The 18,902-nt window shown below is 37.5% G+C and overlaps 1 protein-coding gene across 2 annotated transcripts in view; it reads left to right on the forward strand.

Moving 5' to 3' along the window:
• Itgb1 (integrin subunit beta 1) overlaps window positions 1–18,902 on the forward strand; it is a 45,495-nt gene that overhangs the window by 22,772 nt on the left and 3,821 nt on the right. For both annotated transcript variants that reach the window (XM_069990673.1, XM_069990672.1), the window contains exons 6-15: window positions 148–386; window positions 1,909–2,064; window positions 3,320–3,415; window positions 3,716–3,805; window positions 5,163–5,303; window positions 5,420–5,637; window positions 8,404–8,642; window positions 8,860–9,082; window positions 10,441–10,673; window positions 14,338–14,504. In XM_069990673.1, coding sequence (XP_069846774.1) covers window positions 148–386; window positions 1,909–2,064; window positions 3,320–3,415; window positions 3,716–3,805; window positions 5,163–5,303; window positions 5,420–5,637; window positions 8,404–8,642; window positions 8,860–9,082; window positions 10,441–10,673; window positions 14,338–14,504 — 1,802 coding nt within the window. The remainder of the gene's footprint in view (window positions 1–147; window positions 387–1,908; window positions 2,065–3,319; window positions 3,416–3,715; window positions 3,806–5,162; window positions 5,304–5,419; window positions 5,638–8,403; window positions 8,643–8,859; window positions 9,083–10,440; window positions 10,674–14,337; window positions 14,505–18,902) is intronic.

Genomic DNA, 18,902 nt, shown 5'->3' on the forward strand with positions numbered 1-18,902 from the left:
AATTGTGGATCAGGTTTTTAGCATGTGCACTTTTTAAGAAGTGGGGATAGAGACATTCAGTATGCAGCCAGTAATGTCATAGATTTTTTTTTTTTAATGTGAGTTTTATCTGTACATTGATCTATTCTTACGCTTTTTTCTTGCCAGGTTTTGGCTCATTTGTGGAGAAAACTGTGATGCCTTATATTAGTACAACACCAGCAAAGCTCAGGAATCCTTGCACAAGTGAACAGAACTGCACTAGCCCATTTAGCTACAAAAATGTTCTCAGCCTCACTGATAAAGGAGAGGTATTTAACAAGCTTGTTGGGAAACAGCGCATATCTGGAAACTTGGACTCTCCTGAGGGTGGATTTGATGCCATCATGCAGGTTGCTGTGTGTGGAGTAAGTGAATTCACTTCCTACATTTTTGTGCATTGTAAATGCGATTTAATCAAAGTTAGTAAAAATATGGCTATAGATGTGGTAGTTAAGAATTTTCCTATGGTAGGAGGAGGACACAGAATCAGAGGGAGACGGGAAAACATATAATAGAGGGGCCCATCAGCTGCATTGGACATTGATGAAAATGAACTAAGCAATGCAAAGACAGTGATGGGAGGGGAGGAATAAGAGGGAAAGAGGAAACAGCTTACACTAAGCAAAGGGAAAGAAATGTAACTATCACCTGATGTGGAAGAAGTAGTTGTATTGTCAAAGCTCATAGAAGTCACAAACTTAAAAAGACCATGATAATGACTGTTTGCCTTGTGAAGGTTAAAATGTGTTTGTGACTTTGAGTATCACTATCTCACAATACTGTGAAATATGTGAAATTTATGTAATCACCTAATCTCAATTAAAAAAAAAAGAATTTTCCTATTTTTCTTGATCCTGGGCAGTTGACTTATTATAAATACAATCTTTTATTTTTGAGTTTTCACTATAATGTTTGCAATCCCAGGTTTCAGCTTTTAAGCTGAAGAAAGAGTAGAATTCAAGGTAGTACTTTGGCTGATAGCTCTTTTCTTTGGACTTTGTGGGGACAATACCCTCTGGGCTGCCTTTATCCATGCCTTATTCCATATGATCAGACTACATTTGACAGTTTGTCATGCTTTACTTCTCTAGAGCTGACAAAGATAACCCACTTTTGAAAGACCATTAGTATTAATAATAAACCTAATTTAAAGTTTATTGTTAGGAGGAGATAAACAGTTGAATTAAAGCAATTTACATTTAGACAAATACAATTATGTATAGAAAAAGTATTTTACCACTTCTGTAAATTCTTCTACCATTTCTGTAAAGTCCTGGTTGATAGGTTAGATTGGATTGATTTATGCTGGGATAAATGTTTGATCATTCTTTCTATTAAAAAAATGTGCTGAGCACCAGTGGCTCATGGCTGAGATCTGAGGATCACAATTTAAAGCCAGTCTAGACAGACATAATTGAGTGACTCCTATCTCTAATTAACTAACAAAATGCTAAAAGTGGAGGTATGGCTCAATTGATAGAATGCCAGTGTTGAGCATAAGAGCTTAGCAAAAGCTTACGGTGGTGGGTGGTGGAGAACAAGACCTGAAGCAGAGTGAAGGAAGAAGTAAACTTGAGATACTCAACAGATACTATACCACCTACAGAAAGACAGGGCACCATGGCTTCTGTTGCTGAGTAAAACCAGAAAAACAACTTTTAGAAGGAGCTGAGATGTACATGTAGACAACTAGAAAGAAAGCCAAACAGTGGAATAGAGCAGCTTCAGTCTGTGGGATCTTCATTTATTAGAGGATTGTGAGAATTGTGTAAAGAAAAGATAAAGAGTAGAATCAGGTGAAAAATATAATAATAGTGTGTATGAAAAGTAACAGGTGATGGTGTTATTGAGAGTAGCATTTTAAAATTGACATCCTTTCATTTGAAGTCACTGATTGGCTGGAGGAACGTCACCCGGCTGCTGGTGTTTTCCACGGATGCCGGCTTTCACTTTGCTGGTGATGGGAAGCTTGGTGGCATTGTTTTACCAAATGATGGACGGTGTCATCTGGAAAATAATGTCTACACAATGAGCCATTACTATGTAAGTGCTAAGGTCTTACCTAAGTGAGTAGGTTAATGTTGCAGTTTGAATCTGTGTTTTATCCTAAGGGCTGTGTGAGGGTTTCAGGGATTCAGGTTTTGTCATGCTAGCAAGTATGGTCCATAACGCAATGTCCAGGGAAGTCTCTTATTGCTGTTTGTGAAAGTATGCATACTCCTTGTGCTTGACAGGGGCCTAACCTGGCTGTAAGGGGTGCTTCTCACTTTGAGAGCGGGGAATCTCTGGCTCTAAGAGATACTTCTCACACTTAGACAAGTGCTTTGCTGGGGGTAAGGGACCACTTTATTCCTGAATCAATTTAACTGACTCTTCACTTCATGCAGCATCTGGTAGTCACATTGGCATTATTATTCTTAACAATTTATCTAGGTTTACACACTTTTTTTTTTATCTAGGTTTACACACTAGGTTTACACACTTACATTTTATATGACTTTTAAAAAGTGGCCATCATGTCTTATAAATATTAGAAGTTATTCAAGGTCTAGAACAATACAAATCATTTTATTTCCTTAAGTGATAGATAATAGAACTTTTAATATGAGCTTTAATTATAACTTTTAATTATAGAACTTTTAATTTTATTGTCCTCACATTTAGTATATGTGCTGCTCAAGTGAGCACTGTCCTTACACTTAAAGTCCATAGATTATATTACTGTTTAAGATCTATTAAGATGATATGTGTGTGTATATACATTTGTATGTATACAGACATACATTTATGTGCATATATATGTGTATGAGAAGAGGATTTGAAATTCAAATACATACTACCAATTTAGCAATTGTTTGCTTTTGATATTCTTATTTGAAAGCCATCTTGCCCAAGGAAATCTGTTATATATGTAAGTTTATATATAGTTCAAAAAATACTGAAAAATCAAAATACTGGTGACAGGAGGATTACAGGCTATAGCCAGTCTGGTTTACATAGTAAGACTGTCTCACAATAACAGGTGGGCACCAGTGGCTCATGCTTTTAATCCTAGGTATTCAGGAGGCTAAGATCTGAGGATCATGGTTTGAAGCCAGCCTGGCCAGCAAAGTCCATGAGATTCTTACTCCAATAAACCACACAAAGCTGGAAATGAAGCTGTGGCTCAAATGGTAGAGTGCTAGCCTTGAGCAAAATAGCTTGGTGCACACACAAAAACAGCAAAGACAAACAAGAAAAAGTGAACTACATTAGAAGCATATTTTTACATACTAAAACATATTGCTTCTCCCCTTAGGATTATCCGTCTATTGCTCACCTTGTCCAGAAACTCAGCGAAAATAATATTCAGACAATTTTTGCAGTTACTGAAGAATTTCAACCTGTTTATAAGGTAAATATAATTGAGATAAAAAGTTCTTTTGTTTTTGTCCATTTATGTTTAACAAAAGTTGAGGCATAATTATGTCTTCATTGAAGACCACTATATAGGCAGACTGAATTTAACAAAAGGAATTTAATCCAATTTTAGTCACAAACTGTGAAGCTAGTTACCTTTTCCAAGATGTGATACCTGAAGCTACTTAAGAACTAATAGGAAATGTTATTTCAAGATAAATATTACTTGTTTAATAGATTTTTTAAATAATGTAAGTAATACTGATATTTTGCATGTTTTATCTTTCCATCGCAGGAACTAAAAAATTTGATCCCTAAGTCAGCAGTGGGAACATTATCTGGTAATTCTAGCAATGTAATTCAGTTGATCATTGATGCCTACAATGTAAGTAGATTTTAAGTAAGATCAACTTTGAACAATACCCCATTAAGGATACTTTGTTTTAGGAAAGTAAATATTCACTTAACGATTTTCCAAGCTAAGAGAGCAGTAACAAAAACAAAGACATAAAACTTGAGTTCTGTATCTGGGGAAAAAAGTTTCTATTGTCTTCCAAAAGCATTGTCTAAACAAAAGACAAAATATGATAAAGGAATGTGTGGAACTTTCTGAACATCTGTTTATATGTCATTAAGCAAAGATCTCATTGCAAACAGGTATAAAATTTGTATTTAGATATATTATTTATTCAACCATTTTCCCCCTAAGTATGCTTAGTGGTTTTGTCTATTTTGATGAATTGTGCTAGGAAAACTTTTGTGCTAGGAAAACTTTTCTTTTTTTGCACTAATTCAGAGAGTGTTTTCTATTTTCAGTAAGTATATACATACACTCAGATATGAACATGTGAGAGTACCATTAAGGTTATAGCACTATGAAGCAGTACACATATGTCTATAATTTAAGCTGCTATTTATACTTGCCTTATAAAGAGGTCTGGTATTGTGTTTTCTTCACATATGGAAAGGAGTTGAAACTGAAAAGAAATTATAGCTGAGGTAATACTTTATTTGACCACTAATGATACTTATTAAGCATTGGCCAAAAATCATTTCTATGTAATCTGAAGGCATTTAGTGTGATTGTGTGTGACATACACCCTCTCCCAGCCTCCCCAATTCTGTGGTTGCATTTTCGATATTTTTTAACTCATACCATTGGTGTTCCAGAGATGTTTGATATTTTAAGTAAGGACTGACTTTCAGCCTCTCAGGGTGGTCTTTTTGTGTTTTTTTTTTTTTTGGTGGGCTTGAGGGCAGTGTTGACAGTCAAACCCAGCACTCACGCATGCTAGGCAAGTGTTCTACCACTGAGCTACCTGCATCTATCCCTCACAAGCCACTTAAGGTTTACATTTTTCTGCCAGGACCACAGACATTCTAACAAATTTGTTCCCAGTTTGTAGAGTAGATCATTTACGGTGCTCCTTAGCTTGAAGAGGAAATATAAATGTTCATCGGGGAAAGAAAACATCTCTTCTCTGTTTCTAATAATTAATGTCAGGCCTCTGTGCTATATAATCATTAATGTTGTAATTGAACTAAAAACACTCCTATTATACACATTATTTTGAAGATTGGACTCTTAATTAGAAGTTATTACTCTGTGTTTTCTAATCCTTCAGGCAGGCTTAGATTAAATTTTTTTTTGTTGTTGTTATTACAGTTCATTGTACTCATGTGTTTTACATTTGGGTAGTATTTTATTTGACTTCCTTATTGACCATCAACTTACCTTTTAGTCCCTTTCCTCAGAAGTCATTTTGGAAAACAGCAAATTGCCAGAGGGAGTAATGATAAATTACAAATCCTACTGCAAGAATGGGGTGAATGGAACAGGGGAAAATGGAAGGAAGTGTTCCAATATCTCCATAGGAGATGAGGTACATCCTATAACCATTTTCTATAGAAAAGAAAAAAAATGCTCATTTATAAATACATTTACAAAAAAAATTCAGCTTTATTGATAGCTTAATTTAGTTTCCTTTTCCTCTTCCAGGTTCAATTTGAAATCAGCATGACTGCAAATAAGTGTCCAGAAAAAGTTTCTGGAAACAGTAAGAATTCTGAAACCATTAAAATTAAGCCTCTGGGCTTTACTGAAGAAGTAGAGATTATTCTTCACTTCATCTGTGAATGTGAATGCCAAAATGAAGGCATTCCTGAAAGTCCCAAGTGTCATGAAGGGAATGGGACATTTGAGTGTGGAGCTTGTAGGTAAGCTGGGGACTGGAAGGACAGAGGGCATGGTGCCTTTGAAAATTGTAGGCAGTGTCTTAATACTGTTATACGCATATGAAACCTCAGTTTGGACAAATCATTTGTTCCAATCACCATTGCAGTTCCATTAGATGAATTTAAGGATCTTTCCTGTCTTCCTTTTTTTTTTTTTGTCATGGGGCCTGAACTCTGGGCTTGGGTTCTGTCCCTTAGCTCTTCAGCTCAAGGCTGGTTCTCTACCACTTGAGCCACAGCTGCACTTCTGGCTTTTCCTGCTTATGTGGTGCTGAGGAATCGAACCAGGGCCTTGCACATGCAAGGCAAGCACTCTACCTCTGAGCCACCTTCCCACACCTATACAGAAACTTTTAATTTAATCTAGCCTCATTCATCCATTCTTGTTCTATTTTTGTTTGGCAATTAGGATTCTATTCAAAAAGCCATTCTGTGCCTATAGTTTCCAGAGTTTTCCCGAAGTAGTTTCAGAGGGGGCAAAGCTTACATTTAAAGCTTTCATCCAATTGTAGTTGATTTCTGTACAGAGTAAGCAGTATCAGACTCCTGGTATAGATAATCAGTTTCTTAGCACCTTTTTTTTTTTTTTTTAAGAGGCCATCTTTTCCCCCATGTGTTTTTGGCTCCTTTATCAGAGATTAAATGGCTCTAGTGTGGGTGTATTTGCTGGTCAATTGGAGATGAAGACTCAAATATATTTGACTGGCTTGACTTTGAATCACAATCATCAGATTTCACAGCTGCCCGAGTGAGAGTTATAGGCTTGAGCCACTGGTGCCTGGCTGAAATAGTCTTTTGATTGGAGAGTGTAAACAATTAACATTCAGGGTTAATGTTGAGATCTGTGTCATATTTCTTGTCTTTTTTGGGGGGGGAGGGTTAGTCATGGGGCTGAACTCTGGGCCTGAGCACTGTGCCTCAGCTCTTCAGCTCAAGGCTAGCACTCTACCACTTGAGCTACAGCGCCACTTGCGGTTTTCTAGTGGTTTCTTGGAGATAAGAGTTTCACAGACTTTCCTGCCTGGGCTGGCTTTGAACCAAGATCCTCAGATCTCAGCCTCCTGAGTAGCTAGGATTACAGGTGTGAGCCACCCGTGCCCAGCTCATTTTTTTTTTTTTTATAGTGCTTGCTTTTTCCTATTTTGCTAATCTCATTAAATGGGATTTATTCTTTCCTGTGTTTCTCTGTTTTTATTTGTCTTTTTGTATGTAGTATTCCTTTAATTATCTTCTGCAGTGCAGCTTAGTAGTCATGAATTCATTGTACTTTTGTGTATCATGGAGGATTTTTATTTCTTCTTTAATTATGAGAGAGAATTATGAGCTGAGAAATTATGAAAAAATAAAAGGGCACCAAGGTTCCCCCCCATTTTTTCAACTGGTTTTTGTTGTTGTCTTCTTTCCAGCAGGTGGCAGCATAGTTATAGTTCCCAGCCAGTGGCAGAGAAAAAATTAAAGATCTTACTGATCTCACTTACCTTTTAACTTGAGGCTTTCCTGTTTCCTACATTGTGTAAACTCAGTCTGTTGTGATCAGCTGTTTCTCTTGGTGTTTTCCTAGTCCACCTGCTGCTGTTCACCTTACTGTGCAGCTTCTTATGTGGAGCTGAGACTAAAAGCTCTGTGCATTCATACTTCAGTGCTCCATGTTTTGTCTTCCTGGGGTTTCTCTGATATAGATGCTGTGTGAGTTAACAGAATTTCCTGCAGCTTCTATCAGAATGAACTTCAAGTCCCTCGGGAGGGCCCCTCTCAGACTCATCACAAAGCTAGAAACTTTGGGGGTATTGTTGGAGTTCAGATCACTGTCTGACCTGCTCTAATTTCCTTAGCCACTCTTTCTCAGAAGCAGTTTTATATCCACCCCACCCCCCTCCCCCTTATACTGCTGCATAGTTGGGAATTGCTGCCACTTCTAAATTGACATTTTTATTCCTGGAATTTTTAGCTTTAGGCCTTATAAAATATGTATTTATAGAACAGTGTTGGGGGGAATATATCAAACTGATCAGGGTGATTTTTTTTCCTTTTTCTTTTTTTTTGGTGCTGTTCTTGGGTGCTGTCCCTGAGCTTCTGTGCTCAAGGGTAGCACTCTACCACTTCATTGGCAGTGCCACTTCACTTGTGGCTTTTTGGCAGTTAATTGGAGATAAGAATCTCATGGACTTTTCTCCCTGGGCTGGCTTAAACTGCAATCAGCTGCAGTCCTCAGATCTCAGCCTTTTGAGTAGCTAGGATTACCACTGTGAGAAATCACACCTATATAGCCTGCCCTAGCAATAATGATGACTTTATCTGAGAAATAGAATTAGGAAGTAAAAAGGAATGTTTACACTGCACTTCATTAAGTTTGCATTTCTTAAATAATTTATTTTAGCAATTTTACATGTAAAATTAAAAAAAGGAAATGGTGTTATTGTAGAATGTAGACCCTAACTTAAATTTTATAGCTATTTTTCTTTTTGTTATTGAGATTTATACTCAAGTCCTCCTGCTTGCATGACTGGTGTCCTGCCACTTGAACTGGGGTATATCTGAGGTGGTAGAGCACTTGCCTAGCAAGCACAAGGCCCAAAGGTCAAAATCCTCATACTGCAAGAATAATTTATAAACAAATGACTATGTTTATTTTTTGTATAGATTTTTATCATGAACATTCCCGCATACTATGTTAGTAGTTCAAGAGATTGTTCAGTTTTGTTTCTTCTTCATAACTTTGTGGCATTGCAACTGGAAATCTTTCTTCAGGTGTAATGAGGGCCGTGTTGGCAGACATTGTGAATGCAGTACAGATGAAGTTAACAGTGAAGACATGGATGCTTACTGCAGGAAAGAGAACAGCTCAGAAATCTGTAGTAATAATGGAGAATGTGTCTGTGGACAATGTGTGTGTCGGAAGAGGGATAATACAAATGAAATTTATTCTGGCAAATTCTGCGAGTGTGATAATTTCAACTGTGATAGATCCAATGGCTTAATCTGTGGAGGTAAGAAAAAGCAGTGTAAATTGTTACAGACTGATTTCCCCAATATGGTAAAAATATTAGGAGTTACTCAATAGTCCAATGCAAAGGGACAGCATTTGGGGTCAGTCCATCCTTAGATACACTTTCCTATGTGTTGTTGGTTACTTTTGCTTTTTAAGTAAATGCTGTGATATTTTATGCTTATGATTATTTTGAGAAATGGTCTTTATAATTGCAGGAAATGGAATTTGTAGATGCCGTGTGTGTGAGTGCTACCCCAACTACACTGGGAGCGCATGTGACTGCTCTTTGGATACTGGTCCATGCACGGCAGTAAATGGACAGATCTGCAATGGCCGGGGCATCTGTGAGTGTGGTGTCTGCAAGTGTACAGACCCAAAGTTTCAAGGTCAAACTTGTGAGACGTGTCAGACCTGCCTTGGTGTTTGTGCTGAGCATAAGTAAGCATTTCCTAATTACTTGAAATTGTATTTGTCTTTGTTCACCTAATATGTATTAGAGTTATCACTAAAGCCAGGACAAGTGCTGGAATGTTGTACTATAAATAAATGCCCCAAAAATGTCTTCCTCATTAGCTAGTGTATGTTTGTCATCTGAGAACTGTGCTATTATTTTGATAGGAAATTGCTATATAATTGAATCTGTGTGGTTACTTTTATTAAATTATCATTGCTACCATTTTTTTTTTAATGGTGCTGGGGATTAAACCAGGTGAGGGCCTTTTGTTCTACTGCTGAGGAATATTTCTGGCCCACTTACAATGTTAACTCAGCAAAATTAAAGGTTTTACCCTTGATTGATTATAATTGATCCAATAATAATACTTTTAAGTTCTGGTTTATGCTATCATTTTAATATATTATAGACCTTGTTTATGATCTGTTTATTGAATTTATTTTTATTATTTATTTAATTGGAATTCTATTAAAATTTCATTTGTGGAAGTATAGTTTTTTTTTTAGAAACAAGCAATTTTTATTAGTCAAAAAATATGTAATTGCTGGTATTGTCTAACAAGATTGATTATTGGTATTAAAATTTAACTTATTTTTTTCTATGCCACTCATGGGGCTATAACTCCATTATCATTTGAGCCATCTTCCCACTTCTAGCATCTTGCTGTTTTACTGGAAATAGGAATCTTTAAGATTTATCTGCCCAGATTGGTTCAGAACCAAAATACTTAGATCTCAGGCTAATTTTAAGGAGGAGGTGAAAGGTACAATAAAAAGTGCAGGTTCGGGCTGGGAAGGTGGCTCAGGGGTAGAGCACTTGCCTTGCATGCAGGAGGCCCTGGGTTCGATTCTTCAGCACCACATAAGCAAAAAGGAAAAAGCCAGAAGTGGCGCTGTGGCTCAAGTGGTAGAGTGCTAGCCTTGAGCTGAAGAGCTGAAGGACAGCACCCAGGCCCAGAGTCAGGCCCCACGACTGGACCCTCTTCTTCCCCCCCCCCCCAAAAAAAAGTGCAGGTTCTTTCACCCTTACAAAGAGAGCATATTCATATGGTCAGCAAAGGCAGCCCATTTGCCTAAGTCAGCTTTGTTGGAGGCAGAATGCAGAGAGAGACCTCATGTACCCTTTCTGCTTAGGCTGTAGCTTTTCCAGCCACCTCATTGATATTAGCTGTATTCATGCAGATTACTGATGGAAGCTGGAATCTACATTTCCCATCCAAAAATGTACTCTGCCTCCATGTTTATTCAAATCTTCTTTCATTCTTCTTGGTTCATTAATGTCACGGGGTTAGCATGCAAAATGGTTCTTAAATAGTACATTTAAATATCCTTTGTTTTGACAGAGAATGTGTTCAGTGCAGAGCCTTCAATAAGGGAGAAAAGAAAGACACGTGTGCACAGGAGTGTTCACATTTCAACCTGACTAAGGTAGAAAATCGGGACAAGTTGCCCCAGCCTGTCCAGGTGTATCCTGTGACCCACTGTAAGGAGAAGGATGTGGATGACTGCTGGTTCTACTTTACCTACTCAGTGAATGAGAATAATGAAGCCATTGTTCATGTTGTAGAGACTCCAGGTAGAACCCAATAATTATATACATTCATTTTCTTTTATATGTTGTTTTGACTATCCATCTTCTTGTCAGATTCCCTAATATCTGCAAACAAACTCCAACTCTGTAAGGTACAATTTAGGGAATTTTTCTTTTTTCAAAACTTAAAATACTTTTTAACCAGGAAATAAGGAATCAAGAGTCAAGTTTAAGTTTTCTGATAGGAATGTTTAGATATTAGATAAGTAGTCTATTTAGTCTGGTCAATGTTTAGTCTGTTCAAGGCACTTAGAATCAAGCCTGACAATCAGTCCTCAATTGATGATACTTAAATTTGAACTTGGTTTAAAACATAATTTGCTAGACGATATTGTGGGTTTTTTCCCCCCTCAAATCTTAAAATTTTTATTATGATAACAGATTCTCCACCAGCTACTGTTTACTTTTCAACTTTTTTGCCTAATTCCTTCTTTTTTTCTTTTAAAATTTATTGTAAAGGCGATAAACAGAGGAGTTAGGAGTTATGTAAGTAAGGTAATGAGTATATTACATTGTGAACACTGTTACCCTGAGGATATTGTTTTTCTTTTTAATGTTTTTTATTGTGAAAATACTGTACGGAGGGGTTACAATTACATGAGCAAGATAATGAGTACATATCTTATCAAGCACTGTTGCCTCCTCCTTTTGCTTTTCCCCTACCATCCCTTCCCTCCCATCTCTACAACTACACTCCCCCCTCATCCCCCCCCCCCCACCGCCCCGCGCCCCACTCCTACCTAAATTGTAAAGTTAGTTTTTCAACATAGCAATGGGTCAACCTGTATCCCTATTTAAACAATTTGTTTTTTCCCTTCCCCTCCGCAAATTATACCAACGTTAAATACAGTGAAAACAGATTATACCATGGGGGAGGACCCCGAGGATATTGTTAAGTGTAGAATTGGTTCAACTGCTCAGGAAATGAAACATGTTTATATCTTGATTTATTAGCTTTTTCTAGTAGATTTTTCTAAAGTTTCTATATTAGCAGATAGCTTTTGTGAGCATATTGGAAAAGGTGATAGACTTAATTAATGGGAAACTGCTAAACTTTGTAAAGGTCCTGTTTTCTTAGTCCTGTCTTTGAACATCACAAGTTCTCCCCTCCCTTCCCCCAGTATTAATATTGAATCGAGGTCCATGGGAGTGATCCACTGAGTTATACTACCAGCCCAGGAAGTTTTGTGTGCTATTCTTTTTTTTGTTGTTATTTTTTTAATTTCATTTTTTCCATAAATGCCAGTAAGAATGTTGGATCATTTGGCACTTCTACTTTTATTCATTTATTTTTTTTGATGGTTGTGGGGCTTGAACTCTGGGCTTGGATGCTATCTCTCAGCTCTTCAGCTCAAGGCGAGTGCTCTACCACTTGAGCTACAGTGCCACTTCCAGCCTTTTCTGGTTATGTGGTGCTGAGGAATTGAACCCAGGTCCTCATGCATGCTGAGGCAGGCACTCTACCTCTGAGCCCCCTCACTTTTTCTTCATGGAGGTTGCTTATAATTAAGAACTTCATTTCCTAACTGGAGCTTGTAAATGTTTAAAGTTTGATATTTCCCGGATTTACAGTTTAGAACCTGTAAGCTATATGAGTTCATCTTTGAATTTGGAGTAAGGTTTGGTTGTTTTATGTATGATTGGCTAATATTTTCAATACCACTTCCTTTTTCTATTTTTGTGTAAATTGAGTGATCTTCTTTAATCTATCACTTAAATAATTTCTTAACTGATACAAAAAACAGTTTTTACAGATTAATGTAATGTGATGTTTTGGTATGTGCACATACTTTATAATGTTTAAATCATGGTCAGTATAGCTACTCAAACATTGTTTCTTTAGTGAAAACTTTCAGTGTACTTGTATTTATTGTGGGGCTACAGTTTGAAGATAAGGCTTGTATTTGCTAGGCAGGCACTTTGCCACTTGATCCACAACCCCAGTGTTCTTTTTTGTTGTGCTTTTTGGGTAGCATTTCACATTTTTCTCCGCCCAGGTCCAAAGCTCAGACTGATCCTCCTAGCTATGACTCTGGTAGCTTTGATGACAGCATGATCTACCACACTCAGATTGTTGGTTGAGATGGTGTGTCAACTATTTGCCTGGGTTGGCCTGCTGTTATTGCCCATCATCCATTCTCCACTACCCTACCCTTCTAGTACAGCTTACTTGCTGTTGATGCTTTTGAGTTTTTTGTGTTCTGTTAAATGTATAGTTTGTTTAACATTTTATTCCATCTTATAGATTGTCTCAATTCCTTCTTTATCTTTTAACTTATTTTGTTATGCAAAAACTTTGAAATTTAACCTAGTTTTGTCTAGTTTTGCTTTTATTTCCTATGTTTTTATGGTCTTTTCCAAAAAGACCTTGCTTATTACAGTGTCCTGAATTACGGCCCATGTATTTTCTTCTGAAAGTTCCATCACGTAGGTCTTACCTTTAAGTCTTGAATTCATAGTGACTTGATTTTTATTTCTATTATTCTACATTTGGACGTCTGATTTTTCCTAGCACCATTTAAGACTGTCATTTTTTTTCAGTGTGTGTTCTTAACACTTGTTTAACCTCATTTGGCCATAGATGTGGGTTCCATCAGCCCATCTGTTTCTAGGCCATCATTTATCCATTTCTCTACTCCCCATATGTATTTTAGAATTGACATGTTGATTCCTGCAAAATCTCTTCCAGGATTTTGATTGGGACTGGTTTGAGTTCCAAAGTAGGGATAGTTGACTTTGTGAAAGCAGGATATCTTCTAATTTGTGAACATGGAACGTTCTCCATATTCCAGATCTTTTTGAATTGTTTTAGCTTTGTTTAAGAGTTTTTAGTGGAAAATCTTGATACTTTACTATGATTATACATAAACTTTGGAGGATTTTGACATGATTTTAAGTGATATTTTAAAGTCTAAATTTGCACTCTTTTTTTTTTTTGTTTTTTGGTCGTGGGGGCTTGAACTCTGGGCCTGGGCACTGTCCCTCAGCTCTTCAGCTCAAGGCGAGCACTCTACCACTTGAGCCACAGCGCCACTTCCAGTTTTCTAGTGATTTATTGGAAATAAGAGTTTCACGGACTTTCCTGCCCTGGCTGGCTTTGAACCACCATCCTCAGATCTCAGCTTCCTGAGTAGCTAGGATTACAGGCGTGAGCCACTGGCACCCGGCATAAATTTGCACTCTTTTAGAAATAAATGTTTTGCATGTATTAGGAAATACCTGGATTTTTCTGACCACCTATTGGTGGCATGTGCTTGTTATTCCAGCTCGGTCAGGAAATTATATAAATAGCAAGATGATAGTGTAGGCCTTCTTGGGCAAAAAGCAAGATTCTGTGTCAAAAAACAGCAAGAAGGACTGGAGGCCTGGGTAAGGGGGTAGAGGGACTGCCCAGTCAAATGCAAAGCCCGAATTGTACAAAAACAGAATCCAAACAAGTACCACTCCCATGATTTTTATTGATCTCATATCCTACAATGTTGTAAAGTCACTTGTTAGCTTCTTAACAGTTTGAGATAGTATGTTCTCACTTACCTTGAGTTTTAAGCACTATTTATTATATAAGACTGTTCAGCCTTTTGTGTTTGTGGTTGGACTTTGTACTTACCCACAGCCTTTCATGGTTATCATCCTTCTCCTTCTCTCTTAGATTGCCCCACTGGTCCAGACATCATTCCAATCGTAGCTGGTGTGGTTGCTGGAATTGTGCTGATTGGCCTTGCCTTACTGCTGATTTGGAAGCTTTTAATGATAATTCATGACAGACGGGAATTTGCTAAATTTGAAAAGGAGAAAATGAATGCTAAATGGGACACGGTAAGTTGCAAAGCAACTAAAAATTAAGGTGACTTAAAAAGTAAATGTGCCTCTTATTGCTAAGATTGTTTATTAAAGCCCTCTTTAAATAACTCATTCCCTAATGAATTTGAACTGGAACATTTTTAATAGATTTAAACTAAATCTGCTGATCTACTCTTTTAATAAAGTGGAGTGGAGTCTCAACTCTCATTACCAGTAGCAAACAAATCAGTGAGTCCCCCACCCTCCACCCCTGAACCTAAAGAAGAAAGTACCATATTTAAAAAGCTACATAAAACTGGGTGCCAGTGACTCTCACTTACAATCCTGGCTACTCAGGAGGCTCAGATCTGGAGCATCATGATGAGAAATCAGCTCAGCCACAGAATCTGTTAAATTCCATTTCCAGAATAATCAGCAGAAAACAAGTCAGGTCAAGGGTTGCTTGGGCAGGAGGGAGCAAAGAATTGAACAGAGAAGAGGACACCACAATTTTCTTGACATGATCTCTGTCTGTATGCATTTGAAACTCAAGGAACTCTGAACTTGCAGTATAATTTATTCTGTGTAAATTAAATCTTATTAAACATTGCTGTTTGAAAGCAGTTTACAAAATTTGACTGGAAAGTTTGTGCTAGCATTTAGTGGATTCTGGTATGGATTCAGAGTTGGGCATATGGCCCTCCTGTATTCATCTTTTGATACAAGAAGGCATGGAGAATCCTCAGTCTCTTTAATCCTAGGTGCTAAACACTGAACATCCAGTATCATATGTAATTTATTGTATCATTAGGTCTAGACTGTAAAGATAGGTCACTACTATTTCTCAAGTATTTGCATTTCAGGAATTGTAGAAATAATAAAAAGTTCTGTTTTTAGTGTTTAAACACTTAATTTTCTTTCTGATGAAATCATTAGAAACTATTTCTTTTACTTTAGCAAGAAAACCCGATTTACAAGAGTCCTATAAATAATTTCAAGAATCCAAACTATGGACGTAAAGCTGGTCTCTAAGTTGCCGTTCGTATTTCTTTTCCCTTTGTGTCTTTGCATGTTAACTTTTTTATCTTTTCCTTACTGCACTGTGTGTCTCTCTTACCACTGTTGCTACTTTTTAAAAAGCTGTCTGGATTATAGCTATCTTGTGGCTTTTCTTATTGCTTGTTGACTTGGTGCTTAGAAAGATTTCGGATAATTGAGAAGAGGTAGAAGCAGCAGCTTTGTAATCAGACAGGCCTAGGGTAATATTCCACTTAGTAATATTCCACTTACCTCCTGAGGTTCAGTTCCTACACCTGTGTCAGGATTGGGTTGGGTGGCTATAATATTCCCAACAGTATGAGGTAATCTTGTCTTTATATCACAAATGATTTGTTACACTTTAGGGTTGAATACTAAAAATTAGATTTGAAATTATAAAAATGGAACATACTGTAATTTCTGCATAGTTTATAACTACAATATTATTGTTACTAGTTCTGGAAAGATTTTGAGTTTTTTTTTTATTTTTTTTAAAGTTCTCAATCATAACTTAAAATTCAGCTGCTGAGGAGTGGAGATAAAGGGATCCCATTTCAAGACCAGTTTGGGCAAAGTAGCATGAGAAACTATCCCCCCAAAAATGAACTAAAGATGGATTAGGAGCTCACCTCATAGCACCAGGCCTTGAGTTCAGTGGTGTTCCTGTACACACTTGGGAGCTGTGAGGCACGCGCGCGTGTGCGTGTGTGTGTGTGTGTGTCTTCAATTGAATGATTCTGGTTTTCAAATCTAAGATGGGAATTTTTTTTTGGGGGGGGGGGTCCAGTCGTGGGGCCTGAACTCTGGGCCTGGGCGCTGTCCCTCAGCTTCTCAGCTCAAGGCTAGCACTCTACCACTTGAGCCAAAGCGCCATTTCCGGCTTTTTTCTATTTGCTTATGTGGTGCTAGGGAATCGAACCCAGGGCCTTAGGCATGCAAGGCAAGTGCTCTACCACTGAGCCACCTTCCCAGCCCCTAAGATGGGAATTTTTTTACAAAATAACTTTGTCAGTACAGGAATTTTAACTTAGGGCATTGTGTTTGATAGGCTAACAAATCAGTTGAGCAATGATTCCAGTGGTATATTTTGCTGGTTAATTTTGGGAATGGAGTCTTAGCAAACTTTCTTTTCTGCCTGGTCTGACTTTTAGCTTCTAGAGCTTAGTCTCATAAGTAGCAAGGATTCTAGATATGAGTCACTGGTGCTTGGTTAACACAAAGACTTGGAAAGAGAAACAAAGCACAGTCTTCGCTGAAAGTTCCATTGTTCTTCCTAGGTAGGATGGTGCACTCCTGTTATCCTAGTACTTAGGAGTCTAGGAGGAAAGATCCCAAGTTCTAGGATAGCTTGGGAGGAGGCCTAGTATTCATTATCTCAAAAAAAAAAATGAATTCCACAGTTACATCCTGTTCTCCAAGCTTAAGTGGATGATTTTATGTTTCCCTTCTATAGTTAGTGGACCACATTCTTCCTTACATCATTTCAAACTGCTTTACATATGAAATTTTGTGAAAAGCCTTCTAAAACTCATAAAAAAATTGTACTTAGAACGAAATTCTCCAAACTAGTAACAGAACCCTGCTTTTGTTCTCCAGCTGATTTCATTGTGATAGGCCCATGGAGAATTCAGCTTTCCTCATCAACACCATACTTTGTAGAACATGAAGGTATTGGTAGTGTAGTTTATGGTAATACTAGCTAATACTGCTGGGTGCTGGTAGCTCATGCCTGTCATTCTTTCTACCTGCTCATGAGGCTGAGATCTAAGGATCACAATTCAAAACTAGCCTGGACAGGAAAGTCCATGGGACTCTTAAATCTCCAATTAAATCACAGAAAAAGGTAGAAGTGGAGCTGTAGCCCAAGTGGTAGAGCACTTAACCTTGAGCAAAAAAGAGCTCAAAGACAGTGCCCAGGTCCAGAGTTCCAGCCCCAACACCAGCAAAAAAATTAAAAAACTGATAACTAATACTCGCTGTTATTAATGAAAGTAGGAGCTACTTTTATTCCTGCCTCACACATAGAAAACAAGCACAGAAGGATTAGCTAACTGGACTAAGTTCACATAACTGGGCAGTGGGAGAAGTAAAATGCAGATCCAGGCAGTTGGACTCCAGGGTCCACGCTCCTAGGCTTTGCCGTATAAGTTCGGAGTCTCATACTTAGAAGCTGCCATTTTCTGGTTGAGGAAAGGTAGGTCATCACTCACTGTATTATATAAGTTCTGGCAGTTTGTTGTAACTCAGGGAAACAGTACTTCCTGTGGCAGAAGGCATGAGGAATCATTTTATTACACTTTTATTACATGGAACTCGACACTGCAGCTACACTTATTTATTTACTGCTGGAGCTCAGCAGTAGAGCTGATGAAGTAGAAGGATGAAGGAGGCTCTGGGTTTGATACTCCACACTGAAAACCAATCAAAAATCAAGAAAGGGAGGGGTGAGTGGAGGGTCAAAGAAAGGAGGGACGGAGGGAAAAAAGGAAGGAAGGAAGGAAGGAAGGAAAGAAGGAAGGAAGGAAGGATCAAATAAAAGCCAAAACACGGTTTGATATTTTACAGGATAAAGGAATGACCAATAACACAAGGAATCCTAATTTGCCACATCTTATTTTTATTATTAAGCAATCATAAAACTTCACCAAGTTAAATTAATTTAAGACTAATTTATCTGATACTTTGTAGAAAGTCATATTTAAGAGATACATTGGTTACTGGGATTTTTTTTCTTTATCAGAAGCAGTTAAATGCTAACAAGTCATAAGGTATTTCTCACAAGACCCTTCCTGTATGTTAAGGATAGTTTGCAGGAAATCATTAAATTATTATTATTCATGCCTGGTAGTCATATCATTCACTTAGATTTTAACTGAAGTGTTTCTTTTTCATCCATAATAAGCATTTCCTATAATTCAAGCGGCAGATGTTTGGTAAAAATTTTGTTATGTGTTATTGTGTAACAAAACTTCATGCAAGTTCATGGCTACATATTATCTCAGGTTATCTTTTCTCAAAACCCATTAAGTAGAAATTAAGAATTTATAAAACTGGATGCTAGTGTTTATACCTGTAATCTAGAGCCATTCTCAAGGCTGTGATCTGAAAGATCATAGTTTAAGGTATCCTGGACAGAAAAGTTCACTAGACTTCATCGCCTAAAATTACTAGCTAAAAGCAGGGTTGGAGATGTGGATCAAATTGTAGAGTGCCAGCGTGAGAGACGGAGTTCAAACTCCAGTATCACCACTTTCCCCCCCCAAAAAAGAAGAGTACATCCTGGCTTAAAACACTTTTCTAATGTAGAACAAAGTTTTCCAGTCATTAATAGACACTGCATTCTCATTAATAGGCACTGTAGTTATTTTAGCATGTGAGACTCATGTAGACACATTA

Source organism: Dipodomys merriami, unplaced genomic scaffold, assembly GCF_024711535.1.
Source record: "Dipodomys merriami isolate MVZ:Mamm:240054 unplaced genomic scaffold, mDipMer1.0.p SCAF_4, whole genome shotgun sequence".
NCBI lineage: Eukaryota > Metazoa > Chordata > Mammalia > Rodentia > Heteromyidae > Dipodomys > Dipodomys merriami.